This window comes from Chroicocephalus ridibundus, chromosome 8 (assembly GCF_963924245.1).
Source record: "Chroicocephalus ridibundus chromosome 8, bChrRid1.1, whole genome shotgun sequence".
In the NCBI taxonomy this organism is placed as follows: Eukaryota; Metazoa; Chordata; class Aves; order Charadriiformes; family Laridae; genus Chroicocephalus; species Chroicocephalus ridibundus.
The window spans coordinates 10267710-10295614 of record NC_086291.1 but is presented as its reverse complement, the minus strand read 5'-3'; the positions used below and the strand labels follow the sequence as shown (position 1 = coordinate 10295614).

Genomic DNA, 27905 nt, shown 5'->3' with positions numbered 1-27905 from the left:
TAGGAACAGAACAGAAATGTTTGGACTTCTACCTATTATTTACACAGAAAATATTGGAATGATGTATCAGGTGGTTTTGCGTCCATTTTGCTCTGTTTTATTTCCATGTAAAAATATACATCTGGTACACAAGATTAAAAAAAATAGATTTTCACAACAAAACAAGTGCTTCAAGCACTAAAAATTCACTTGTGCACTTCAGCGTTGGCCTAAATATTTACATTTTCTGGCCACATCCCCTCCCTACCCCAAATATGGGCAAACCCCAGATTATAAATATCAGCTGTGTCTGGTATACAAAACTTTCCCAGAAAAAGGGCAGGAAACACAAACCTAACACTGCTGTGGCTCAGACGATTTGATTTTAACTCCCCAAAAAGAGTCAAAAAAAAAAAGACGTCAACTCTTGTCAAAAGAAAAATGGCACAGGGCACACAACACTAGTTACGAGGCATTGCAAGCAAGAGGGGAAGAAATTTTGAGATGTAATACCTTTCAGGGGAATAATGGCACAGACCAGGTAGCAATGGTATGCTTTCAAAAAGTCAAGAAGATTTAAGAACTGATCTTGCCTTTTTGGAAGAACAGGTAGATTACATGCTTCTTAAAGTCCTTCTCTACCTGATTTACTATGCTGTAGGGTTGGATAATGGAAAAACAATTTCTACAGCCAGCATCTGCTGATCTTGAGCCAAGACAACATGTCAGGAAATGCTGAAATGTTGAAAAAGTTGTTTTCTGGCCACAGTTTCTTTCCACCGCTTTCTGATTTTTTCTCAGGTATACAGTGCTGATCACACTAAATGGTGGCCTAGTTCTCCTTCTCTCTCATGAGGCCACCTTGCCATTAGTCCAAGCAATGCTGGATGCATCTTAGAACATCATGAAGTCCCCTCTGCCAAGCATAAAAAAATCCCTTGCGGGGAAAAATGGTCTCTTTGGTAAAGCATGAATTAGGGCAGAAGGAGAGACATTCATAGGCCATGGTTAAAAGTGGTACATGGGCAACTAACCACCTGGAGACAGTTGGGATCAAATGTCACCAGCTTTGCAGAGTTGATCTCAGACGTTATCACAAACCCACTGTGTGTGGGAAAGGTAACAGCATTACTTGGTAGGCAGGGTCACACCTGCTCACAGGGCAGGAATCACTAATAAAACATTTGGAGATGGGTGTAGCTGAGGACAAAACAAGAGGAAAGGTAGCTGAAGGGATGTTATCAGACATGGGGTTGAGTCTTAGAAGCCAGAGTGTGCAAAAGTCAACCAAACTTGTCTCGTTCTCCAGTAAGTCAGTGGCTTTCTAAGACAGAAGCCACACAACAGAGACTGGGATCTATTGAAAAAAAAATCTGTCCAGAGATGTTTGGCAAGCTTAGGATTCAGCCCTGGCCTGAAGAGGCTCTTCTGCAGTCTTCATAGTTCATTGAGTTGAAATGCCCAGAGCAAGTCCTTGGAAAGAGGTCTCCCACCACAGGGTGTCTTGGCCTGTCAGGCTCCAAATGAGCCAGTTGAGTTCGCCTGCCAAAATGCTTCAGTGGCAAATTCGCTCTGTCATTTCTTTCTGCATTGAAGCGTGAGAGAAAAGAAACAGTAAGTGCAAAAAGACAGGTTTTACTAGAGTGACATGTCAGGAGGTTTGGTAAGTGTCCAAAAACAACCCAAGGAAGCAACCGTGGGAGTCTCAGGAAGCCTTTCTCTGTTTCCCATGCCAGCTCCCCTGGGAACTGCTCTGCCTCAGCAGCTCCTTCCTGGCATCCTCCTTGGTCTCCGTGGCACAAGGTTATTTTGGCCATGCCCTAGCTTTGCGAGCAGTCCAAGGAAAGAGCATTGGCTGAGATGTTGAAAGATGCAGGTCCATGCTGCTGACTCAGCCACGGAGCAGCCAGACAAGCCAGTGCCATTCTCAGAGCCTCCGTTTGCAGCCGCAGAGGGAGACAGGACACGGAGCTGCTCCCAGCTCTCGCTCCGGGAGGTGACAACAGCTCACCCAAAGGACCTGTGGTTTTGTCAAGGGATCCCATGGTCACACTGCAATGTAAATGAGTGCTAATAACAGAGGGCTGCAGGAAACCTCCTGCAAGAGCGAGCTCTGTTTAGGGTAAGAGTATGTTTTCTTTAGCCAGGATGGCGTCACGCCAGCTGCATTAGGAAGGTGCCCAGCTTTCAGCTGGTGGAAGATGGTATTTGTCCTTGCCTTGAGGAGCTCAACTAATAGCTTGCAAATCACGTACATTGCTGCAGTGAGGAAACTCTGTGATTCCCTCTGGCTCATCAGGTTCATGGCTTGTGAATCTGCGTGTGCACACAGACCCCCTCACACACCCCAGAGAAAGGTTTGCACATCACAATGTACTCCCAAAATAGATCTGAAGTAGGACTGGTCTGCAGAGAAGGAAGGACAAAACTCTGAAAAAAGGAGAACTAGAAAAGTAGTATGATTCTTGAGTAACCCTATAAAAGGCCCTTTAGTGATATAATCAATGGGGACAGAAGCTGCAATCTCAGCTCCTCAGTGCTGAGAGCTTTGTTTTTAAAATCCATCGGGGGAGAGTGGCAAAGACAGGGCTTCTGTGTAGGAGTAACATGCAAAATCACTCGAGCGCAGAACCCTGCCGTCAAATGAAAAGCCGATGCTCTGCTACAAAATCACACTGCAAACGGGAAGCGTTTGCAAACATCTTGGAAGGACAAAGAAGAGGGGGGGTGAGAAGACTGTGAATATCTTCTTGCAACAGCATCCAGCCCACCCCCGTAGCACAGCACCATGCACAAAAGTAGCCTTGAACAGGATGGGTTGGGGTGGCCAGTGGACTGCCAAGCCACCCACGAGCTCCTCAGGCTGGCCCCAAATGTCCAAGGCATTCTTCACACCCTGGAAATCCCCACAGCTCTGGTTTAGTACGTAACCAGATGGACCTCTGCCAGCGCTGCTGCCCAGCACCATGACCTGCCCTTGTCAAGGAAGCAAGTGCACAGCTTCTCTCTGCCCCCATATTTCTTGATTTGTTAAGAGAGTGAATCACTGCCTTTCGCTCGTTCTGCCGGTAGAAAGAACTTATCTCGTTCTCTGTGCCCAAGATTTGCTGCTAAGAAATCACGTCCCAGAGAAGCTTGCCAAAAGGGAAAGCAGCACAGGGAGATTCAGACAAAGGCAGGCTTAGAAACCAAGAACTCCTTCATTCCACAATCCCTGTAATTTTTCTAAGATATTTGGGCCTAACAGGATATTTTCTGGCTGAGGAGGTGCTGTTTTTTCTTTCTTCTACTCCTCACTCTGAAAACTCGAATCCTAAGTAGAAAACCCACATCTGGAAAGCTCCAACCATAATATGGCACTCAGACCTGCTGCCCTGCTCCAGATGTGCTCCCTCCACATGCTTGGTGGCCTTCCATAGTCACGTGCATGGAACAGGCACCTCTGCAGGCAGGAGTCTCCTCTGTCACAGGATTCATGTGGACTAACTTTGGCCATCTAAATTCCAGGTTAGGACAGTTGTCTGGGCTTATGAGGCAGTCAAGAGAGACTGAACCTCTCAAGGACAGTTCATCTCATCTCATCTCATCCCTATTGTGAGATTATTACCTTTCCACAAACCTTGAGAACTTGCAAAAAGTCTTAGCTGAAAGGAAGGCAGATGCAATGCACTGTCCTTGCTTAAGTGTCAACCCAGCTGATGAATCCTTCAGGACCTGAAGACACTTAGGAGCCAGGAAACAGCTACAGTGCAGCCCAGTTAGAAGGGGAATGAGGAAAGCCAGTCACTGATGCTCTGTCCTAGTTTGGGGACAGTAATCAGCCACAGGAAAGTGGACTGAGGTCAAGTGGAAAGTGCTGAAGAGGTTGGATGTTACTATTTGTGCATCCTCACAACTGCTGCTGAAGCAAAGCCAGAACAGCATGAACACTGGGCTCCCCATATGCTCCGCAGCACAATGAACTGGAGCCACGCCAGGTCCCGGGGGCTTATTGAAAAGCCCCTGGAATGCTCATGAAGAAACTTCCCGTTATTGCTTTCCCTGCCTACAGCAGAGAGAAATGCTGTTGGAAGCTACTGGCTCAATCCTGATCCATGCAGACTTACGGACTGATGGCAGTGCCAAGCTGCAGCCTCCCTGGGGGAACAGCACAGCCAGAAGGACCACTTTCAGTTTTTGAAAGTTGTTCGTAAGCTGCAGCAACTTCTCCCTCCCTCCTCAGCTCAGCATTGCGTCCTGGACACAGCCATCCTCTAGTTGCAGGACACTCACACACACGCACCTACAGCAAGTCATCACCTTGGGGAAGGATGTCTCACATGTGGTTACGTGTGCTGTAGGGCTCGGATGCCGGGTAATGGGCACACTAAGAAATTAGAGGTAAATGTGTCTCATTTCCTTGTAGTTTAACCCTGGTTGCATCACACAGGAAAATCTGTTCGTCTGAGATTCATCCAGACCCATAAATCATCCCGTGTTACATGTGAGTCATTGGCATTGAAAGCCTATTTAGCAATGTCAGCCTCTGCTTTGGCTATTAGGTGTTAATTATTTACATTAGCAAGCATCAGTCAAAGGAGATGACACCATTATGGGCTGTATATCACTGCTAAAGAAGTTTGTCAAGAGGAGCGGTGGTAAGGGAGACTAACAGAGGACGGAGTGACGCTGAGTTGCCATTTTCTGGAGCTGAGGGCCATTATGATAATATAGGTCACAATCAAACTCTACCAAATAATTAATGTAGATGCTGCTGTCATTCAAGTCTCCCCTGATCAGATCATCATCTCTCCATCTCCCCAGATCACTATCAGAGCAGACAGGCAGAAAATTGACTGAGACAAATGAAAGCAGAGAAGGAGCAAAGCACTTAGCACTTAGGGGCAGGGGCATATACCCCCATCCTTCCCCCCCGATACTCCTAAGCAGGCAGCTCATGCTGGGACTTTTCTCAGCTATTTCTCTCTCTGGGATTAGATCCTCTCAGTCTTCCCTGGCTCTCTGCCGCTGCATACGGCCTTTTCTGTAACCCAGCCCTTATCACAGTGTGCTAACTACTGGGCTCCCTATTAATTCTTCCCCCCATTGCAACGTGTCCTCCCTAGGTCAGACCACACTCAACCTTGCCTGTGACACACTTGCTTCTCTTACAAAACTAACTCTGTGCATTTTCTAGTTTATGTGCCCGAGCTGTCTGGCCTCTGCTTCCCACCAGTCCTGCTGTTTTCAAGGACTCTCACTCTCTGCCTGGCTAATTGCTTCCCAAGGGAGGCTGCAGAGAAACTTGGAGCTCCAGGGGGGCCTCTCCAGCTTAGTCTCTGTAGCTGTTGTCTGGAGCTGCGTGTCCTGTTGGGGCTTGCCTTCCCGCAGCCTCATTGTAATTCACACCAGGATCTCAAGCAGGGACCTTTGTCCATTAATAAGAAAACTCAAGGCTGTGGAGAGGAGACTCGGGCTCAAATCTGACCCCTGAAGGCCACGTGGACACAACTGGCTGGAAACACTTTGATGTGCAAATTGCATTAGAGCTACCAAGACAGTACAGAGGGACACTACGTTACGGTGGTCCTGAGGATACTGAAGAGTGATTCATAGACATGGCAGCAGAGGCAAAGTTTAAGGAGGGTTTTCAAAGGGTTAACAGTTGCCTCAGTGTTGCTGGGAAGTTCTTGCTCAGAGCACGAAGGCTGATGGTTACAGGACAGAAAACATGGGTGTGCTTCTGAGGTAGGGTGGCTGAAAGAATCCAGAGAGGGTGACTGCACTGCTCAGAGTCCAACCCCAACCTGACTCTACCCGTGCTGTGTTCAGCCCATGCCACTCTCACCCCCTCCTCCTCCCCATCCCTGGGGCATCCTTACCAAAGGCTCCAGCTCCCGATGGTCAACGAGGCTGAACTCCCTGATGAAGTAGTAAAAGTGCTTGTAGCAGGTGTTGACGTGAGCCTCAGCGCCCATGTTGATGATGCTGTCAAAGTGGTGGATGTAGACATGGACAAAGACACGGAAGAGGCGGGTGAGGATCTTAGTGCAAACTTGCTGGAACTGCTTGGGGAAGGGAACACCTGCAAAGTAGAAGCAAGTTGGAAGCCATTTGACCATTTCCAAAAAAAAACCAGCTAGCGTTTAAATGTCACTGTCACGCTTAACAGGCAGTCATGGATGAGGAGCAAGGACTCCTTTGGGTAATATCAGGAGTGACAGCTCCACCAGGGCAATGTGCCATCTAGCTCTCCCCACGTACTTCTTCATTGCCCAGCGAGCAATTTCACACAGGCACGGTCTGAGCATTTGGGGAGTTGCCCTAGGAGAGAAAATTTCTCATCCAGTGGAGGAGACCACATCTCTCCACATCTGGCTCTACCCAGAGCAATCTGGCAGAGCATCCTTCTGCCCTCTCTCCCTGCCTTTTGCCTGCAAGCCTGTGCAGGCACAGCATAAGTTAAATTCTATTTACCCAGGTCCATGAACAAAACTAAATCTCCTCCCAGCAGAAAAAAATACCTTCCCGGGTCCTCTGAATCAAAAGCATGGTTCATACTGTTTTTCTTCCTCCACACACCCTCAAACATCACTTCTGATGCATCAACAGAAACGGGTGGGGTTTCTACCTGTTTTCCTGATCCTTCTTTCAATGTCTCATTGACAAATGTCTCATTAAAACAGGAAGAAAACTACCCATCTTAATGATGTTTAGGTTGTAATTTCATTGCACCTGTAAGATGCTCCCTCCTGAGATGTCCTCCTAGGTTGTTCAAGAATGGGACGCACCACACATTGCTCTACACTTTTAGTCTTGTCCCACACCAGGACGCAATTTCATACTCCACATTTCCATCCTTGTCTAAATGCGCTGCTATCACACTGAGAATCTCAGAGGTGTGATACAGTCAGTGTCAGCAAGCTTGGGGTAAATCTCTAAAGGAAACATGGCTTTGAAACCCCGAACGCTTGTTTTTTTGAGAGGAGGAAAATGAAACAACTGGAATTTGTTTTCCTGAGGCTTCTTCCTCTCCCCGGAGCAATTCAATGCAAATTTGCAAAGAACAAAATAAAAACATCCCTTCCAACGGTTTACCAGCCTCCTCCCTTAGCTTCTTACTAATGCAGCACATAACCTCTTAAAAATCTTTCCAGATAATCTCCACTCAACCATGGCTAGCTCACACATTTTGTGCTGTGGAAAGCATCAGCAAATCTCTTTGCTAAAAAAATTAAAAATGGTAATTTTATCTTTGAATCTTCCTCATCAGCCTGGCTAGGCAATTAAATTGTTTTTCCCAAAGGCTCCTGGCAGTTTTGTTTCCCAGCAGCGGTGCCGTGCCCCTCTCCTCTGTGGGTGGCAAACACGAAGGATCTGTTCCCGCAACATCACACGTGGAGCCTGTGTTTTCAATGCCCGGGGTTCAGTATCGCAGCACTCGTCACAGAAAATGATCTTTGGTGTGAACCATCGTCCCCCTCAGCCCAGCCCAGTCTTGCTTTGCTTCGTGCACAGCGTGGGTGCGGTGGGCAGGGCAGAAGCTCGTGTGCTCGTGCCACAGGTGGATGTCCCAGCCACCACTTGGAGGAGGACACGTATCTCGGCTCAGCGTTCCGTGAACACCGAGAGGTGGTTTTGAGACTGAATCACGGCCGCTGCTCTGCATAACCCCCAGGATGCTGAGCCACAGGGCTGCCCCCACAGCAGGGACCTCAGCGTGACCTGCTTCACTGCCAGCTCTAACAGATCGCATTTTCCCATTTCTGGGAAAGGTGCTCGCATCTGGCAAAGGACTACCAGGTTGTCCCCATGCCAGCAGCTTAGAGACAGTACTGGAGATCTGCTTCTACCCTGCGCCCTTGACTGCAGATCTCTCTTTGCCTGGCAGTCTGATAAGGGCAGGGATCAGAGAGAGAATCTCCAGGTTTCCCTGCACTCAGGAGGTTCACAGTGCTTTATCAACAGCTTCATTTGAGCTTTATGCGCTGAGTGAGAATTTGCTGAGCAAATAAAAGCTGTAATCACCCAGCTGGGGACCCAGACATGCCGTTAGGGTGGCCCCTGCAGACCAGCTTTGAAGAACCATTCAAGAAACTTTTTTTTTTAATAAAGAAAAATTCATCACAGTAAGTAATTTCCGATGAGCGCACATGGTTGGGCCCCGGCTGGGGAATACACCCTGTTCTGAACAGCCTGTCTCCCTGGGAGCAGAGGTGAGCAGTCGCTGCCGGGATCTCAGCCGTCAGACAGCAATGCATTTGTCGCCTCCAGTTTGTCACGAGTCCCACTTGCCTAGTGCCTCCTCTGCTCAAAGCAGGCAGCGAGGAAGGAATCAGACCTGACCAGCCACCAAGAGTTTATCGCCAAACTGCAAAGAGTGATAGTGAAGGAAAGCAGCAAACCCCAACCCAGTCGGAGCTGAGAAAGAAATAAGATCAGACAGTGAACAGCAGATCAAAAGGATCCCAGACTCCCAGGGCTGACAGCATCTATGGTTCAGATACTGCTGTAGATGAGCCACCTCTAGCGCTGGCAGATGGTGACAAGTGGCTTTCCACCACTTTTGTCCTGAGGTTAACCAGAAACCGTCTTGTCCTATGAATCAGTTACCAGCAAGTCTTCATGGACATGCTGGCAGCTGAGAGAATTAGAGGGGAGACGCCTCCAGCTATGTCCTGGGTTCTCCAAAAGCAGCTTCCGCACCAGGGAACAGAGATTTAGCATAAATCATAGAATCGTCTGGGTTGGAAGGGACCTTTAAAGGTCTCATCCAGATCTTATGGCCGTTGGCAACTATGGGAGCGGCTGAGATATGCTGCACCTAATGATGCCTGGAAGGTATCACCAAGCTGCCAGGACCTACAAGTACCCTTCTTGGCTACCCCACCACTGTGCTTTCACAGGAACCCAGCAGCAGAATCAGCTCCTGGGAGGTGAAGCTGGGCTGCTCTTCTTTGTGTCCATCACAAGGTGTCAGTGTGTGGCCATCCCATCCAGACATGGCCAAGCAGTAGTGGTGGCTAGCAGTCACGGATGGGCTTCTACAGGTCACGCCTCACCCTACCATGTCATGAAACCACCACCCACTGAGGTCCTTTGGGTCCAAGGACCACTGGGGTCTGGCTCTGGCTCTTTCTCGCCACATCACCCCTCTCACTCACACACGCCCAGGGAAGCACGAGCAGTCCCAGCAGCGCAGGACACTACCCTGGGCCACTGAGTCCTGCTTCCCCTCCTCGTGCTGCAGCCACATCTGTGCCTCCTGTGCCAAGACCCTCCATACAGGCTACAGATGCTCGACTGGACCCTGCGTCTGGCATGGGGGCCTGCACCAGTTGATCAGAGCGCTTCCCCAAGGGAAGGAAGCAGGGCGGATATCTGATAAGCAGGTTGCCTCCGCCAGCAGCAGTCCTGCCTTGCTGCTGATCTCCAGTGGCTTGGAAAGCAACACACGGCAGCCCCAGCAGGCACTGGCCATGCTGGCGAGGAGCTGGAGAAAGTCCCCATCCCCTCGCCCAGAGCTGCAAGGAAAGGGCTCTCCAGTAAAGGCTGTATCTGAGCAAACTGGGGAGAGCAGCAGAAGGATCTGGCATAAACACAGCTTGCCCTGGGTCACGGCTGCTGGCGCAGCGGATGTCCAGCAGACAACGCATGTGACATCCTCTCCGGCACATGAGGGGACACAGTGAGAGCAGGCTGTGCCTTCTCCCTACAGCCAGGCACGCATTGCAGCCAGCACATCCCAGCAAGGGAAAAGCCCTGGGACAGGGATCTCTGCGCTGGCCATGCACCTATCCTGCCCTTCCAGATATTTAGCTTTAAACCAAGCAGCCAGGTCCCCATACGTTCATGTTGGAGCCGTCCTGGCTGCTAGGAGAGGTCACCATGACAGCAAGGAGGGAATCCATTCCCCAAGCGTGTGGGGCAGCAGGCTGCTCCCACCATGGCTCCCACCTCCCTGCCAGGCTGGGCCAGGCAGATTGGCGTTACAGACGGCGGTGGAGAGACCCCATTGGTGGCCAATGTGCTGATAAGCGACACTTGGTAACAGGGCAGTGGTGGCCCTTGCTTGGGGGACTTCCTCCATCTCGGAGATGGCGCATAGTGGCACAAAGCAGCAGGAGGTAGCAGCTTGGTGAGCCGAAGGCATGAGGCTGGTGGGACTGACTCGGCATGGCTGAGATGGCCTATTAGCAGAAGTATGTCAGGTCAGGGCAAAGTCAGGATGGAGCCCCAAGTTTTGACAAACCACCCTGTCAGGGTGATGCTGCTTGCGTTTGCTTCAGCCTCCCAGCCCTACACACCTACAGGGATGCAGCAACACCATCCCAGTGCATCCCACCGATCCTGGTCCCACCTGCCCCAAGGGACAGCAGAACACCACAAAACCCACCTGGGCTGAACTAAAGGCATCGAAATTACCGTTACGTTTAATTCACTGACGCTCACCATCCAGCAAACCTGGAGAAAGCAGCAGCAACCCCACAGTCTAGCAGCCAGTAGCCCCCCTCCAACTCTTCTTGCGTGATAAATGATGAGGAGGGGACCATGGGATGCAACGTGAGCTCACTCAGATGCCGGCAAAAACATTTATACACAAGGTCACCTCTTCTTCTCCACCTGTGATCACAGGTATGTGCTACCCAGATGCTGCATGCAGACCAGACGGCTGGCGGCTGGGAGCTCCTCCTGTCCCAGGGCAGAAACCCAGCCTGATCCCAGGAGGAGTGGAGCAGAGCATCCATCGACAACAGCGGAAGAGGGAGAACCTTATCCATGCTCCAAGCCAGGGCAAAAGCCGTAAGTACAGCAGGTACAATTTCACTCCCTGCAACGCAGCCAGGGCGCTGGCGAGTGGCGTGACTCACAGCCCTGAAATGAATTAGCACCTTCAGTTTATCTTGGATGTTTTGCTTGAAAACCCCAAGATGTGATTTAATGCTCCGAGAAATCTGTTTTCCCCTCTCTGTGCTGATTTTCCTTCAAAACATAAGGAAACCATGTGGGACCAAGTGTAAAAGGAAATGAAAATGAGACGTAACAAAGTGCTTGCACTTACGTTAAGGGACTGAAAATGGCTCTTGGATCTTTCCTGCCATCTCTCCTGTCCCTAACCCTCGTGCTCCAGCCAATTTAATTTTTTCGTGATGAATCAGTACCGGGAAGCTATTTTGCTTCTTGGCAATTGTATTTTTTTCCTCTGCAAAAGCAGTAATTCAGTGGACTACGTGATGAATTATTGTTGTTGTTATTATTTCTCAATTCCATTTTGGCCACCGTAGTGTTCGGTGATTCATTTTTTCCTAAAAAAACTTCTTTAAAGCCTCGGTTAAAACTAATGGCATGATGGCAGCTGCAAGCTGGTGTGGTGTTAATTTTGGAAGAAAATAGGCAGAAAAAAAAGACAAATCATATAAAAAAATAGCCAGCTGAAAGAACGGCAATAATTAGCTGAATTCTGAACATTTTTCTCCTGTTGTTATGGGGAGAAAGTATTGGATAATTTTGCACCAAGTTTTCTCTGATTTTTATAATTGCTTTGGGACCATGCTTGAAAGGCAGAGCTTGAGTTTTGAAAAGCTTTCCAAGAACTGTTCCAAAATCTCCTGTGACTGATGCTCTTTAGAGCCGCAGGCACATTTGGCAGAGAGCGCGGGGTGTTTCCGGCGCTGGGTCTGGTCCAAACCCTGCGTCCGCACTGAATTAATATCAGAGAGGTTTCAGCAGCCGCGATGGTGCTGATGTCGGATGCCTGGCCTTGTGCAACCAGCAGCTGGCCTGACTGGTGCAGACACAGCCAAGTGACTGCCACGGGCCCTGCAAACCCCCTCCACCCAATCCTCCTCCCCAGCGTGCTGACGCCCAGCACCAGCTCCCTAAAACCAGGCACCACCGGGCAGAACGATTACCAGGAGGAGTCGATATTTTCCAGGTGGTAGTTTGTTCATGTGGCCACTCACTGAAGAAATTTACTGATATAGCTTTACCAGCTGCTAAAAACGCACCTGTAGAATCATTTATTCTTTTCCCTGCATGGGAACAATGCTTATTCTTCATTTAAATGTATTTTTCAGGGCAGCTACATTGGTTGGAAGAGTGGAAACAGAGCTCTAGCACATGCAAACTGATACGGGTCGTCTGGGAAAGCTGCTGCTGCTGTAGATTTATAGAGATCAGGTTGGCACAGCTCCCCCCATGCAGGGATTTATCTCATCTTGACCAGCAGACAAACAGGTTTCCGCTCCAGAGGAAGGATTATACAGCAAAGCCTTTCAGTGGGACCAAGCCCTGCAGGTGGGTTTCCCTGGAGAAGACGCAGTATCACCCCCTGCCCCTTGCTGTGGTACGCAGAGGGTTTGGCAGCCCATTAAACCACCATAGGGATTTTTCTACTGGTGCAAGCATGCCATCGGAGGGCTGTGGTCCTGCTGGTGAGCTCTGCCAGGTCACAAGCTGTCTGCTGGCATCAGGCTCCCTTGCTGCCGTTTCGGATGTCGGCTGCCCCTCCGGCCTCGCTGCAGAGATGGCACAACCTCTGCATCACGCAGTTTGCCTAAACCGAAGGTGTTTGTCACCCAGGTCACTCAGCTCCCCTCCCAACTCTGACATATGCTGAAGGACCAGATGCTTTAGTGGTGCAGATCAGCCCAGCTCCGGTCTGGACACCGGAGTTGTGCCCATGTAACCCAGCCAAGGTCTCCCCCATGATGCCAAAGGACCCTGTGAGCCCACAAGCCAGTGAACCATCTCTGCTCATTTCCAGCTGAGCCTTCCACCTCAGGGTGAAGGATTTCCCGAGTCTGACCCCTGAAATACCTCCCCGTTAACTGTCAGGACAGCCGTGAGCCCTGCTGAATCATGTGCTGCTTCAGGCTTTGTAGCTTTTGGATGGAGAAGGATGCTGAGGTTAGCCTCAGGCAGCGTTAGCAAGTCTGGGGAACACTTGCTATTTCTCAAAAAAGAAAAAAAAAAGTCTGTTTTGTCTGTGGTCAGGTGGCCTTAGCCACGGAAATCTTTGTGCTGGGACAGTTTTATTGCAAGTGGCAAAGAGGGGCCAGGAGGGAAAGCTGAGATGCACCACATCTTGAAACACCTGCCGAGATGGTGGTCAGCCGTGCCGGTGGACCTCTCTGGCATGAGCAGGAGTGGAACAAACCTTCATGCTAAATCCCATCTCTACAACTAATATTGAAGCGCCTCACCTCAAACCCAAAGCATGAAATTTATTTTTCGCTCCATCACCTTGTCAGACTTCTCCCCCTTCTTAAAACAGCTGTCTTCTCCCCTGTGTCCTCTCAGTGTCTTATTCCCCTTGTCCTGGGTCTTTTCCCAAGGGGCTGGCTCTGTAGGAGGGAGGATGAGCATCTCCGTTATCTCGCCCTGGCCATTGTCCCTGAGCCCTGTTTCCCTCCCAGTCTGTCCCGCAGCCTCCCCCATCATCCGGCAATGAGGAGCAGCCAGTCAGGAAGGGGTGGATGTGACATTTCCCTTCGGCCAAACACCTCCACCTTCTGAAATGCCAGAGCTGCCGAGCAATTACCCAGCACGCAAGGCAGGCCAGTGAAAGGCAGTTAATTGGGGACAGACTGACGACAAACTGCCATCAGCTCCCTCCTCCCCTTGCCTTCCACAGCAGCCTTTCATGTGTTTTAAAGTACAATCTCAGGCTAAGTTCCCTTTTACATGTCCGAGGCCAGAAGCACCAAGAGACACCAGCAAGGGGACTGAAGTCACTCAGGGACATGAGGGTCACCCCTCGAGAAAGGGGCTTGGAAGAGGGACTCTGGGAACGGCTTTGGAAGAGAGAAGAAATGGGTTTGCCCCACAACCGCCTGCAGCCAGCCTGGATCTCACCCAGAACTACCCCCACGCCGAAACAAAAGAAGTGGAAACCAGAGGTAACAGCCATCCCTCCCCACGTCGGGATGTGCTACATCTCGGAGGGAGAAGTGCCAGAAGTGGGGTGGAAACCAGCAGGACCACGACTGTACTTGGCTTTTGCACCTCAGAGGGAGACATGGGAGAGCGGAGGGTGCTGCGATGCCACCATCCCTCCATGGCTGCCTGCTTTCTGAGGTCTTAAGACTTTCAGCAGCTTTCAAGCAGCATCACATCCCAAATCCCACCTGAAAGGCACGAAGTTGGACCAGGACACTCTCCTTTCTGGCCAGAGGCAAAACGGAGTAAATCCACGTCTGCGCCCCTGCTTTTCATGGCACACAGAGCTTCTCCTCGGGAACAAGCCGCCTCGGGAAGAGGAAGACCCAGCCTGTACCCTGTGGCTGACGTCTCACCCCTTGGCAGCAGCGAGCCCGTGCCCAGCTGCAGCCGGAATCAACAGGGACTTTGTTGTCCCCAGCAGAGCTGGGGCTGCCGGCACGGAGCGTCCTGCACCGACACTGTCAGCTAGACACACTTCCAGCCTCCTCCATCCGCTGGGATGTGTGGAGCCCACTGAACCAACGTGGGCAGGATGCCTCCATGGCACAGGGAATGGCCACGGTGAATCCCAGCCTATCTGCCTGTCCTCCGGCACGAGGATCTGGCACTGCACTACCCGGCCTGCCCCAGACAGCCGGCGAGGGGAAGAAGGCAGGGATTGCCTGCAGGTCTTGGCTTCAGGTGATGGAGGGACAGAGAAAGAAACCCCCGGAAGGCGAGTTGTACTACCCTAACCCCAGGCAAAGTCAGTACAGACAGGTCAGACCAGGGGTCTGGGGGATCACCCCATCCCAGAAAGCTGAAATTAAGAGTTTGGCACAACCTGGCCGCAGGCACCATCACCCTTTTTGCTTTCAGAGAGCTGTGACCCCTCCGAGCCTCTGCGGGCTGGAGACTTTCGCGGAAAAGACACACAAGCAGATGTTGCAGCACAGCCAAATGAAGCTATGACAAAAAGTGGCAGCCAGTATTCCCACACAGATCATTCTCTTCAGTGTTTCCCAGTGTATTAATGAAAATCCTGAGCCTAAACTGCACTGATTTCCTACGGCTCTCTCAGCTGTGCTGCTTGGGAAAACAGAGAAGGTCAAGCAGACTTGCAAAGCGAGGCGTTCCCCCCAAAGCTCCTTAAATCTTATTTTACATTGAAGTAGTTTTGTGTTTCCTCTGAAAAGCAATAGCTCCGAGGCATGACCTGAGGCTCCGGCAGCCCCACCAGCCAACGCATCAGCTCCAGCCCTTGAACTCATCTCCCCAGACTACAAGAAAGCAGCTAAGCAGCAGGGCTAATATCAGCCCCAGCAGCTGCCAAGCGCTGCAGGTCAGCAGCAGAGAGGTTAGTTTGCAATCTGTGTTGCCTTTGGCAGCTGCTGCAAGCTCTTGAGGCCAAACTTTTTGAAGGGATGCATCGTACACGCTGGGGGTTGGCAGCTGGAAAGGTCAGATCCTGGGTCAGACATCTCTGCTTGGGCAATGCCTCAGGTGAATAGCAAGATGTGATGTGTAATCAGGGCTGAGATGAATTAGCAGAGATGGAAAGGGAGTTGAGAAGTGGAGCAGTAAGGTGGGACGAGGGTTAGACCTTGGGAACATGAACCTACCTGGAGAACCAGAAAGAAATTCACTTGGTTAGTCAAGAGAAGAGCACACTGCAGATGCGTGATGACCACCTCCAACCAGCCCTGTGGCTCAGCTCCTTGAAGAAGGGCAAGGAAGCTGATCTATCAGCCCTCATTTCTCACAAGCACAGAATATGGGGAAAAATTCAAGCACAGAAAAGGAGAACAGTGTTTTCAACATCTCCTATGAGCCGGACGAGGAATCTCAAGCTCAATTTGCAAGGGGGTGTGGGATGGACACTGAGGAGGAAAGGCCACTATCCTTAGGATTACCAAGTTCAGCAATACCAACCCTGAGGTGCACTAGTGGCTTGGGAAAATGAACTGGTTACAATCCCAGCCCTCTCGCGAAGAACCAGAGCACACTCACCTATCCTGGTGGGGAAGATGTCCTCATTGTTAATGAGCATCTCGATCCAGTCCATCAGCATACACATGTACTGCGGGGCTGACAGCTTGGTCGGCTTCTTGTATTTGCTATCGTCCTGCCACCTGTACTCGTACTTGAGCCCACCCGACATGATGGGGCAGCTCTTCTCCGTGCAGTACTCCGACATGGTGCCGTAGATGAGGTTGATGCGGTTAAAGAAGTCCACCACGTGCACGGCGATCCAGTCATTGATGCTCTCGCCGGGAGGCAGCTGCACCACCGCTTTCAGGTCCAGCCCAGACTTGAGGGAGGCCTGGGCTTTCTTGTAGAGCTCGAAGCGCTGGGTGCCCGGCTCAAACTTCTTTCGAGGACGAAACGTTTTGTCTTTGTTGAAGACTTGCTTGAGACACAACGCCATCATGGGCAGCGCCGGCCAGGGTGAGGGCAGAGGCTCGGTGCAACGTGAAACCCAAAGCTGGGGATCTTCAGGGTTGAAATTTTCTGAGAGGAGAAAGAGAAGTTTGGGTCACCTATGAAGGCAGCTGCACATGTGGGCATGCTTGGAGGGACAAATTCACACCAGGATGCTGGCTGGCCGTGCTGCTGTGGCAGCACATGGGGATGGAGATTTGGGGTGAGCTCCCGGCCCCTCCACACCCACCAGGGTGTCCTGAAGCAGCCGCTGCCACCTCACACAGCAGCTCCCGGCACTGGAGAGGGCGAGCGCAGCCACACATGCCCCGTGCAGAGCTCGATGTCAGACAGAGCCCTTCCCTCCTGCACGCACCAGGAGCTCACCAGGCTCTTGTCAGCCTCTTACCTCTGGGGCTTTTATCAGTAACTGCTGCGATAAAGTGAGAGCCACGATATCAGTGGAGCTCACCAGCCCGGACAGTCCCAACCTTGTGGCCCTTTCCTCTTCCAGTAAAGGGGAAGCATCTCTTCCCCAGGGATTTCTCACTACAAATAACCCCTGACCCTGCCGCAGCGGCTGGCAAACGATGCCCTGGGGACCGCGCTGCGACCACAGCTGGCTGCTGGTTCACACAGCCCCAGCGCCGAGATCAATGGGAAAAAGCGGGGGGGGGGGATTATTTTTGTTGTTCTGCCCTGTGTGTTTGTTTAAAAAGAACAAAACCCGCATGCAAAGAAGGGAAACAGCAGCCCAGCACAGTAACGTGACGTGCCAGGATGCGGCCATCCCTCCCGGCATGCACACAATGCACACAGGAGCTGGATGGGTGGCGAGTTGATGCTCCGGGTGACTCGGTCTGGAAGTCACCGCTCTGCAAAGCGCTGAGCTCACCCCTTCCTGCCCGGGATTAGCAGCACAGACGAGGGCTGCGGTATTTCCCCTTTTTTTTCTTTTCCTCCCTGAAGCTCCAGCGGGAATCCCATCCAGCCCAGGCTGTCCTGGACAAGCTGAAATACACTTGTGCCTTTAGTTACCTGCGCTCATCACCGGTGGTGGTAACGCAAGATCAAGGCCCCCTTGTGCTAAATGCTTTGATAAAGCTTAGGGAAGAGAAAGGTCTCCAATAGCCTCCCCTTTGACGGGAGAAGATGGAGAAAGAGTTAAAAAAGAAAAAGAAGAAAGATTCACGGAAAGGGGAAGTGACTTACCCAAAGTCACGAGAAGGAGGGAATACTGCCCAAGCAAAATGTGGGTGCACGTTCATCATTAGCAAGATAGCTTTTAACCAAAAGCTTGCTATATAAACTCTGTTTTCTAAACTCAGTCCTGAGCCACAAGCAGATCCTACTTTGTCCAGCAGAGACCCGTTAAACATCTTGCAAGAGAAACCCTATGCTCTCCTCAAATCCCACCCACGGGGGCATCACCGGGATGCAGCAGGACCTAGTGATCACCCCAAACACCAGCAGGATCTGCCTTGTGGGGGTTTCTACACCACAGCCAGCACGTGGCTGTGAGGGGAAAACCCTGGTGTGGGTGCAAGTGCAAGTGCAAACCCCGGCGTGGGTGCAAACCCCGGCGTGGGTGCGAAGCCCGGCGCGGGTGCTGTTGGTGCACTAACCACAGCCTTTCCCGTAGGCCGGAGCATTGCTTTGCCATCGATACGTAGCTCACAGCATGGTGGTACCAAACCCCGCCATGCTCTGCCGTACCCAGGTACAGCCAGACCTGAAACCATATGCTTTTAAGTGCTTTTTGCCCCAAGGAGGATGTCACAGCCATCACGCAACGTTATGCAGCAGACTAATACTGGGGTGTCTGCAAACCTTCCCCAGACCACATTGCTGGGTGGGAATATAATGGCACCAAGCCTGTTGTCCTCATTTATTGCCGAAGGGCAATGACTGGGGGATATTCCTTGGATGCTTTTTCCTCGCCTGCCCCAAGCGGCTGGCGCCAACTGTGTCAAAGAGCTTGTTCCCCACTTGGAAAAAAAAAAAAAAAAAGCACGAGCTCACCAAAATGCCAGTGGAGGGAGGGAGCTGGCGTCATGTCATGACGCCTACCTGTCCCAGGGGGAAGGGTCTCTGGTACGGCAACCCCGAGGGAGACCAGTGGAGGCCAGGGGACTCTGGGCACACAGAGGCTGTAAAGAAAAGCCCTTATCTGGGGCTTCCCACCCAGCTGTCACGTGTTGAAGGCACATCCTGTTGATAACACCTCTAAAAAAAGCCTCTCAAGGAGTTTGCATGCAAACAGTTTCTAAAATATGTACATATACATACATACATATTTATTCATATATAACTACCGCAATGGAGATCCTAATCTAGTAATGTAGGAAATGCTGGGACGGCCTTCGGGATGAGGCATCCAGCAGGGTCTGTCCGTATGGAGGTAGGCGCGATGGGGCTGAGCAGTGCCTGGCCCTGCAGCCAGCGTGGGGAGGGAGGGGGCCAGCACACGCTCAGACAAGGATTATTTTTCCTCTCTCTCTCTCCCCTGTCACCAGCCAGCAGCAGAGGGCTCTGGTTGAAACATAAAAGCCCTTAAAATGAGCAAAAATAAAAAAATTACGCACCTAACAAGAAGTCAGGATTTCCCCATCTGACACTTGGCAGCTTCCCAGGATGAGGATGATGCAGCCCCCACTAATCCATCCTGCAGCTCCCTCATCCCCGTCCCCAGCCAGTCCTCGACCCCTGACAAAGCCGAGTAGCCCCTTGGCCCAGCACCCAGGTAAAGCCCAGTGACTGCCAGCCACCAGGGCTGGACAGGCATCGCACAGCCCTGCGCCAAGCCCGTGTCCTCGGTCTCTTTGCCGGGTAGACGGAGGATGAACAACTCAGTTATCCCCGTGTTATACCAGCCCGATCCCACCAGGCCACCCAGTCCCTCCAGGTTGACATCAACACAAGCAGCGACTGGGACCTGACGCAGGAGGTTTCCCTGGGACTTCAGCGAGGCAAGTTGTGCCAACTGGCATTTCACTGTGTCACTGTTTCTGCTGGCCTTGGCTCTATTCGCTCTGCTCCAGGAGCTATTGCTGTTTGCGGGCTCTTCCATGCAGAGACTGGGTTGTTCCAGGGTGATGAGAAGCCACCCTGGCAGATGATATCCCATCAAACACATCACTTGCAGGCCATCAGCAATGAAATCTGTTCTCTGTGAACACGGGGCAGTTCCCATGGTCCCGTGCCTCACGTTGAAAATCCTCTGCAAATATTGAGCCACTCACTGGGAAACAAACTCTGCGTCTCATCTCCCAAAGCCGTCCTACTGCCCCGTAACTCATCCCACAACTGCATCTCTGCATCGTCCACAGCTGGATCTCTGTGTTACCCTGCAAGCTGCTCTCGCTCATCAGGCAGGTGGGAATGTGCTTCATGCTTCAGCACCACCACTAATAAAACATCGATTAACAAAACAAAACAAAACAAAACAAAAAAAAGAGCAATAAACCTGCTAAACATCTGCCAGGTGTTTTCCTACCATGCATCTGTTAGAGATTCCCAGGAAGGGGGAGCAAAACCTGTTGCTGCCCAAGTGCTCGGAGCAGACCTGTCTCCCAATCCCATGGGATGCTGGCACGGCACCGCAGCCTTTCTGCTCCCCGGGCAGCGGTGCACGCCGGAGTAACACAAGTGGTTTTGCTTTTGAGATCCTCGCCAGCATCGCTACCAAATTACCAAGTCATTAAAAAGGCCTTGTGAATCTTTACTGGAGAAAAATGCTCTCCAGAAGTTAAATTTAACACAAAGCCAAAAACACATCCTGGGATTTACGACCCAAAGAAGCAAGGAGAGGTGCCGGGCCAAAAAACAAATTTGTTCTCCACCTCGCTCCAAAGCTTTCACTGCGGAGAGAGACCGATGTGCAGGGAAGGACATGAGCAGTGCAGGGAGGGAGCTGCACAGAGGCTGGACGGGGGCTTTAAATACCAGCTATGGCCCTCGTAGCTGGAACACTGAGATGGGACATACCACCTTGGAGCAAAGAGTCTCTGCAAAGTCACTAATGCCTCGGTTTCCCCTTGGTAAGGAATCCAGCCCCACCCATGCTTTCTGGGAAAAAAGGCAAAATCCTTTGGGAATGGTCCCAGATGCATCCTGAGTCTAATTGGTGGAAAAGGGCATCAGCAGTGAATGGAAGACCAAGTTTTCCCACTCTCCACCTTCATGCATCCAACCTGGCTGGTGCTCTTCCGTCATCAGCCGAGGATTTGGGACAGGTCCATATAAAGAGACAGAAAATGGGAGATCTTCCAAGGTTTAGCTGCAGTGCGAAGTTCAGCTGACGTTCAGGGCTGTCGTGTTCCTGGAAATCAGACCGTGGTCCACTGGGGCTTGGGGTGGGACAGGAGACCCATCCAAGTCCAAATCGCTGCTCATACTGCCCATTTTTGGGAAATCTGAAGGGCGAGCTGCCATTCAACAAGCTTAGACAGCAGTTTCCTACAACATGACTGCACACATCCCAGTGCTGGCCTGTGCCGGCGGGGCCTGGACCGCTGCCGCGGTGGCAACCTGCAGGTCTCTGCTTTCGGTTCCCACGTGCGAAATCAAAGCTTTCCCGAGAGGAGCCTTGGCAAAGGCTGCATCCCTTGAACCCAAAGGCTTCACCGCACCGCAGTTCCCATCACGGGGTGGTGCTGGCACCCCGGGGGCTCACACATCCTTTTCTGAAGCATCTGCAAACCCTCAAATCAAACCTCATCCTGCACCCAGGAGCAGATCAGGAGTGAAGCAGGCGGCCGCGGAGCCGGAGCCTTTCCCCGCTGCCACCCCGTGTCCCCGCTGAGGATGGTCAGAGGAGGATGAGCAACGCTGCCGGGTGGAAAGAGGCCGCCGCTTCCCATGGGACATCCACGCCATGGTGTATTCGGTGCTCACCCCCATGCGCGAGCCCAAAATAGCCTTGGCTTTGCAAGGGGTTGGCTTCAAACCCAGCTGAATGGCCACAAAACCCCGTCCGCGGCTGTGAAGGCTGCTGGCATCAGTATTGCCCCTGTTTTTACCGGTGGCAGCAGAAGAAAAACTCAATTGGGTTTAGCAAGAACCAAATAAGCACAGGGTTAAGCTCTGCAAGAGCAAGGCAGAGCCGCTGCCAGGGATGTAGCAGGCAGAGACACGTGAAAAACTGATTTCCTAGATTGCTGGTAGGTCCAGAGATGAAAGGAAATGAACTGGATGGGGAATATGTAAGTTCAGGGTCAAGCTAAGCCGCTAATTTCAGATTTGAGAGTTGTTTTGGTTTTTTACTTAAGCTTTTTTTTTTTTCTTTTCTTTTTTTATCATTTGAAAACCACAGAGGAACACAGCAAGGCAAAGGCTTTGTTGTAAATTAAAAACAACTCTGAAAGGTCTGTTTAGAAAATGGCAAAACAAAAGGGGAAAGCAGGCAGAGCGGCGGGAGGGGGGCTTCCTTCCCCGCAGTCCTACAGGCACGAGGCAAGGTCACCAACAAGAACTTCCATTTTTGACCCCAAATAAGCTTTAGTCAGAAACCCAGCAGGAAGTATCAGACACACCGCTGGTCTCCAGGGTGATGTGCACTGGGGATGGGCCTGCGCTCCCTGCCTCAGTTTCCCCAATTTCAAAACCCTCCCTCCCCACGCTGCCTTTATATTAAGGGCTGCAAAAGCAGAGGCTTCAGGGGGAAAAGTGCTTTGCAAGTGCCTCTGGGAAGCATTAAAGATTGTGGAGGGGAAGGAGAGGAGAAGGCTCCGACACCAGCACCTCTGGTGCCAAACGCATCCTCTCTGGATCCGTCCCGAGACGGTTACACACTCACACAAACATCTGACTGGAAACCGCAGGCGGCTGCTTTAGCAGCACGCTCCAACCCTCGCCGGTGGTGAAACAGCCGGGGAGCACAACGAGGGGTCCAACCCCATGGGCAATCCGCAGGGAGACTCCTGCTCTGGGAAGAGGCCACAGAGGGAGAGCGCAGATCCACGCGGCTCCAGGCACCGTAGAGCAAAGCGGAGGTTAAATACCACCAGCTCTACACATCCCCCTCGGGCTTCCCCGGGGCATCTTGCCTTCGGCCACCCAGTTGTCTACTTCTGCTTCCCTGCTTTAGGGGATTCCCTTCTCCCCACCACAGGCAGCGTAGAAGTCCCGTCGTGCCCTGAACGCGGTGGAGGAGCAGGGCAGGCATCAGCTCAGCCACCGTCTGCCAGAGCCCCGAAGCAGCCAGCCAGCCTCCAGATGGACAGTCTGACCAGAAACCAGCTGGCCCCGGGGCTCGGCTGGCTTTTCGCTGCTCTAGGAAGCATTACTGTCTGGCTGCTGACTCAACAGCCCTGTCTCTGAGCCCTAGATTGGTCCTGTTGAAAAGTTTGATCTTCCGTCTGTCCTAGAGCATCTTTGCAACCAGGGTTTCTTCTTGGTGGACGTGGAAGTACATCAGAAGCCCCCCACAGGCCAAAGCTGCCTCTCCCGAGCATCCCTTGCGCTGCAGCCACCCCAACCCCAATCCAGCCAGGAGCTGTGGGCATATGGGGCTCCTAGAGAGAGAAAGTATCCCCTCTTTTCCAGCCTTTGCAATAGCCACGTCTGGTTTTAATCGCCCAAGGAAGGGGGGTTGCAGAAGGACAATGCTGTGGAGTACGGTCTCGGGGCGCTGGCCCCACTCCCTCTGTGCTTCCTGCTGGAGCCAAGCCCCAGCTGGGCTGTCCGTGAGAAACGGGGTTATTGGCTGACGATCCCAAATATAACCCAAACGATGGAAAATTCCAGGAAACGAGCCAAGACAAGATGCCGGGAGGGAGATCAAGGCCCAGCACGCGGGCTGGGGGAGCTGCGGAGAAGCCCTGAACTCTCGGCGGTATCTCCCTGCCGCCAAACCCGCCTTGTGCAAATCCTCCCAGTGCTGCAGAGACCCATGAGAGGTGCGAGCATCCTCCGAGACAGCCCCCAAACACCCGTCTCCAGAACAGCCACCCCCGCAGCAGCTGCAGGACTCAGCCCCCTGTGCCCTGGCTGGGGACAGCTGCCAGTGGGAAGCCACCCTAGTGCTTCCCCCAGCTCGTCTGATGCTCGGAAATCCCCAACTCGTGTGAAACGGACCCAGCACGGCTTCCCGGAACGGGACCGCACACACCTTGGCTTTCCCCCTGGCCAGCCCCACTGTCCCCTGGCTCTGTCCCACTCCTTGTCCTCCCTCCCCACCACGCCACCAGCAAAGCAGCAGCTCCCTGAGGACCATGGCCTGGCCCAAAGGCACCAAAAAAGTTTTTACTGAGTCACTCAAGATGCCTACAAACAGAAAAGCAAAGCCCCATCTCTCCAGGCTAGAGCCAGCAAACCCAGTTCATTTTGGGGGTGATGCCCGTGTGGGGTTGAGGGCTCTTTGGGGATACCTCATTCCTGGGGGCTGGGATGTCGCTGCTGCCACCACTGACTTGCTGAGAGCCTCCACAGCGCCCGACTGCTCTGGTTCAGTCCCAACGGTGATCACTCCACTGTCAGAGCCGTAATCCCAAACACCGGGAGCTCCAAGCCTGCGAGCTTGGGGAAGAAGAGGAGGGGAGACATGCCAGCTGCTGAAAACCCATCTCTGCTGATCAGTCTCACCCAGTTTCCCCCGCCCACAACTTTCTGCCCTCCCTCTGACACCAGCAAAACCGCTGCCGGGACTGTCCCACCCGGGAAACGGGTCTCTGCCCCCACCACGAGCTGCCGGCAGGGCCGCCCGTCCCCCCTTCCCCTGCGTGTCCCCCCTTCCCCTGCGTGTCCCCCCTTCCCCTGCGCACCCTGGGCCATCTGCACTAATCCCCTGCCCCGCCAGCGGCAGCTCCCGGACCCTCCCGCATCCCCAAAACAGGCTCCCTCGGTATTTACACACTGGCAGCTGAGCAGAGACATGATGGAGGAAGGGGAAGAGCCTTCTGCAGGCGTCCATGCCCCGGCTGGAGGAAGGATTGCTCCTTCCCTGGCTAACCCTGACCACGTCTTGCCCAACCCGTGCCTAAAAGCACCCCAGAAGCATCCTTGGGGGTGCGGCACCGGCTTTTTCCACCCCCAGCACTCACCTCATCCCCCGGCACGCCTGGCTTCCAGCCTGAAATCCCTCCGCTGCACTTTCCGCTCTTACTGGGGAAAAAACAAACAAACAAACAAGCAAACAAAAAATTAGGAAGAAAAGAAGTCCAAGCCAGGCTCCCCGTCGGGACTGTCGGCGGTTTGGGGATGGCAGAGGCAGGGAGAGCCGCCGCGCTCCGGCGCTCGACGGGGTTTCGTTACAGAAACCCGGGGCCGAGGGTTTTTCTCCGGCAAGTGATGTCATGTCCTGACCCTGCCGTCAGCTCCAGCTGTCCCTGGAAAACCCGCTGCAAGCCGGTCTGCCGGCCCCCGCCACCCACCACAGCGGGCACCCACGCTCACGGGTGGGCACCCACACCCACGCACCATTCCTGGACGCTGAGGTCCCTTTGGCACACAGTCCCGCGCCGCTGGCTGGCTCCAGGCTTTCACGGGACAGCAGCGCGCTGGGGAAAAGGAGATAGAATCCTGATGTATTTTCCCCCCCTCCCGTCTTTTGCACAGCCCCTCTCCCTTCATCCTCCCCCCCGGCTCTGCATGCACACAAAAATCAGCCGGAGGTTTCAGTGCCAGGCCAAGCTGGACGCCATCCAAAACAGAAAAGCCAGAGAGAGAGGAAAGAAAAAAAGAAAGGGAAAAAGAAAAAAAAAAAAAAAAACAACAGAAAAACTTTCACTGCACGGAGCAACGGAGCAGACTTACTTTCTGTCGGTCTTGGAGGTGGGGTGAGCTCTGAAGCACGTTGCGGTATTTAAATACCGCTCGGCGAAAGCGAGCCTGCGCCGGCACGCTCAGCGCCCAGAGGGGCGGCCAGCCAGCGTGGGACGGCTCAGCGCGGGCTGGGACTCGGCGCCGGGGTTCAGACTCCTAGGTGGGGATTTAAAATTCGTGGAGCACCCCACGTGCGATGCTTACGGGTGTTGCAGCCGGGTGGGAGGCAGCAGCACGGCCCTGGTGCTCATGGTCGCGTGTCTTCCCCAGGGGAGCAGCCCGGCTCAGCCACGGTGGGACGAGATGCTGGCGTTGCCGGAAACGTCTGCAAATTCATAGAATGATAGAACTGTCTAGGTTGGAAGGGAGCTTTCAGATCATCGAGTCCAACCATCAACCTCACACTGACAAAACCCATCACTAAACCATATCGCTAAGCACTACGTCTACCCGTCTTTTAAATACCTCCGGGGATGACGACTCCACCACTTCCCTGGGCAGTCTGTTCCAATGCTCGATAACCTTCTCAGTGTAAAAATTTTTCCTAATATCCAATCTAAAGCTCCCCTGGCACAACTTGAGGCCATTTCCTCTTGTCCTATGGCCTGTTACTTGGGAGAAGAGACCGACCCCCACCTCTCTACACCCTCCTTTCAGGCAGTTGTAGAGAGCGAGAAGGTCTCCCCTCAAGCCTCCTTTTCTCCAGGATGAGCAACCCCAGCCCCCTCAGCCATTCCTCATAAAACTTGTTCTCCAGTTGTTTGGCCCTGGGACGGTTGTAGCGAGGGAAACATTTCTCGGCTTTGCTTAAATGTGTGTTGAGCTCAGGTTCAGCCAAGCATTTGCCGGTGATGGGGCGAGGTGTGGGGTAAAGGAGCAGCAGGAGTGTGAGAAAGGAAACCACAAACCCAGCAGCCCGAGGCGACGGGAGGAACTGGCCGCTGCACGAAGCAGGAGGGCTCAGGTTTGCCTCCCCGAACCCCGCCGGGCTTCCCCTGCTGTGGCCATGGATTTTACCTTCCGGCCCCATGGAGACTGTGCACCCCTGGAAGGATCTGGATTCCTTCCCTCGTAACGGGGCTTCTCAGCTCCGGGTGACGCCAGGGTTTGCTCTTGAGGAACAATGTTCAGAGACAGTCTTTGAAAATAAAGTTACGTGCCCAGCGATGGCAAACACCCTCCGTTTTCCAGCAGCCTCCCAGAGCAGACGGCCACGATGGAGCTCAGCCCAGGCCCTACACGGCATCTGTTCTGCCTGCGCTGGTTTCATGCAGGTGCAATAGAAGCTATTTGTCACCTGCAGCAGCATCTTAGGAGCAAAGAGGACATTGAAGCACCCACAGCATCAGGCAGTAGCAGATCACTTTTGGCCGGAACCAGAGGGAATCGGGGCTTTGCGCACCCCAGCAGCCCCTTGCATTCCTGCCTGTCCCCATCTGGGATATGGCTGAAGGGCAGGTTGTCAGCCAGGTGACGGAAGGACACACCGAGGACATGCAGGATTCACCTGTGCTTGGCACCCGTTGCAACGTGAGACGGCTGAGATGTCTCAGACCTACAGCATGTTTCTGCAGAAAAGGTAAAACCTGGAGGCGAAGTGCCCTGCACACTCGGCTCCTGGGTCAGGAGGGAAGCACGAGGTGACAAATTCATCTGCTTGGCTGCTTCCCACCACCATCATCAGCTAATTCAGTACAACAGCTGTAACCCCGAAAGCTCGGCTCTGGGTGTACATGCTCCCCAGGACCTGAGGGCTGTCTTGGTGGAGGCAGAGCCTTTTCCACATCAGTCTGGCCCTGCTCCTGAGCAAATCCCTCATGGTCATTGCAGATGGTCTCAGGTCGAAGTAACACCCCCAAAAACCATGATCTGGCCCAAGGAGCCCAGCAGGCTCCTCCAGGCTGCTGGGGAACCAGCCCCATGCCTGGCTCCAGCAGGTTGAGGCAGTGGCAGCAGCTCTGCAAAGTCTTTTGGCACCTGGGGAGTGTCCCCAACGCTGGATGCTCCCAACTCGTGCGTCACAGCTGCCCTGAGACCCAGCAAGGGCTGAGCAACGCTGCTGTCCTCCATCCCAAGGACCCAGCAGGCACCAGCGTCCACGCTCATCCCCAAGCGATGCAGAAAACCACCAAATGGCCTCAGACCTCGTGAGCAGGAGGCAGAGGTCTGCAGAGCAGATGTGACTCCTGACAGCTAATGCCAAGCCAGGAGGAAATTTTCAACTCAAACCCCAGCAAAAAATGGGCACAAATCCAAAACTGAGGGGGTTTGGCCTTATAGCAAAGATCCCAGAGGGAACTCACGGCCAGGATTTACATCCAGGCAAGATAGAGCCAAAATACTTCAAGGCAAGATGGGGTCCCTCCCACCCTCAGTGGTCTGGAGCCAAAGGAGAGGGGCCAGGAAAAGAGTACGAGGGCTGAAGTTGCATCAGCTGCAGCCCCGCAAGTTTGCAGGAGCGAGCAGCATCTCCTGAGGAGAATCAGGGAGATTCCCCCTCGCACGAGGCTCTGGGTTTTGGAAACCTCGCAGATCAGAAAGCCTGCGGTCCCAGAGCTGCCTGGGGTCCCAGCTGTGAGGAGGGAGGGCAGGAGTCGCTTGGGAGAGAGGAAAAGGTCCAAGGGGCAGGTTTGGGGCAGGAGGGATGTGTTATTGTGAAGAGGGCATTTGTCTGCCCCGGAGAAAGGAAACGGGGGGTTGGCCCCACTCCTGCAGGCAGGTGCATGGCTGAATTTATCCAGGAGGAAGGAAGCAGGGAAGGAAGCGAGCCCGGAGTGCTGGATGGCTCCCTTGGACCTTACGGGCGGTCACGGAAAGAGGCCCAATGCACGATGTGGCTT

At 52.9% G+C, this 27905-nt stretch overlaps 1 protein-coding gene across 4 annotated transcripts; it reads right to left on the bottom strand.

Moving 5' to 3' along the window:
• Positions 1-25525, bottom strand: MOB3C (MOB kinase activator 3C). 4 transcript variants are annotated; one of them, XM_063344917.1, is made up of 7 exons: positions 25057-25525; positions 24721-24800; positions 24345-24405; positions 23673-23820; positions 15892-16392; positions 5841-6043; positions 1-1564 (listed from the first exon to the last, which is right to left on the bottom strand). In XM_063344917.1, the coding sequence occupies exons 5-7, from the start codon at positions 16310-16312 to the stop codon at positions 1535-1537; spliced, it is 654 nt and encodes a 217-aa protein (XP_063200987.1). In that variant the 5' UTR covers positions 16313-16392; positions 23673-23820; positions 24345-24405; positions 24721-24800; positions 25057-25525; the 3' UTR covers positions 1-1534. The 4 variants fall into 4 exon arrangements, with proteins under 4 accessions (XP_063200987.1, XP_063200989.1, XP_063200988.1 ...); XM_063344919.1 differs by having other exon boundaries at positions 24345-24401; XM_063344918.1 differs by lacking the exon at positions 24721-24800.
• Positions 25526-27905: the final 2380 nt, after the last annotated feature.

What these genes read in the sequence shown, in the direction of transcription:
- MOB3C (XM_063344917.1), bottom strand. Translation starts at nt 16,312, where the DNA reads ATGATGGCGTTGTGTCTCAAGCAAGTCTTCAACAAAGACAAAACGTTT. An exon ending in CATCTTCCCCACCAGGATAG is followed by an intron (nt 6,044 to 15,891) that starts GTGAGTGTGCTC and finishes TCTACTTTGCAG; the next exon opens with GTGTTCCCTTCCCCAAGCAG. An exon ending in ATCGGGAGCTGGAGCCTTTG is followed by an intron (nt 1,565 to 5,840) that starts GTAAGGATGCCC and finishes GCTTCAATGCAG; the next exon opens with AAAGAAATGACAGAGCGAAT.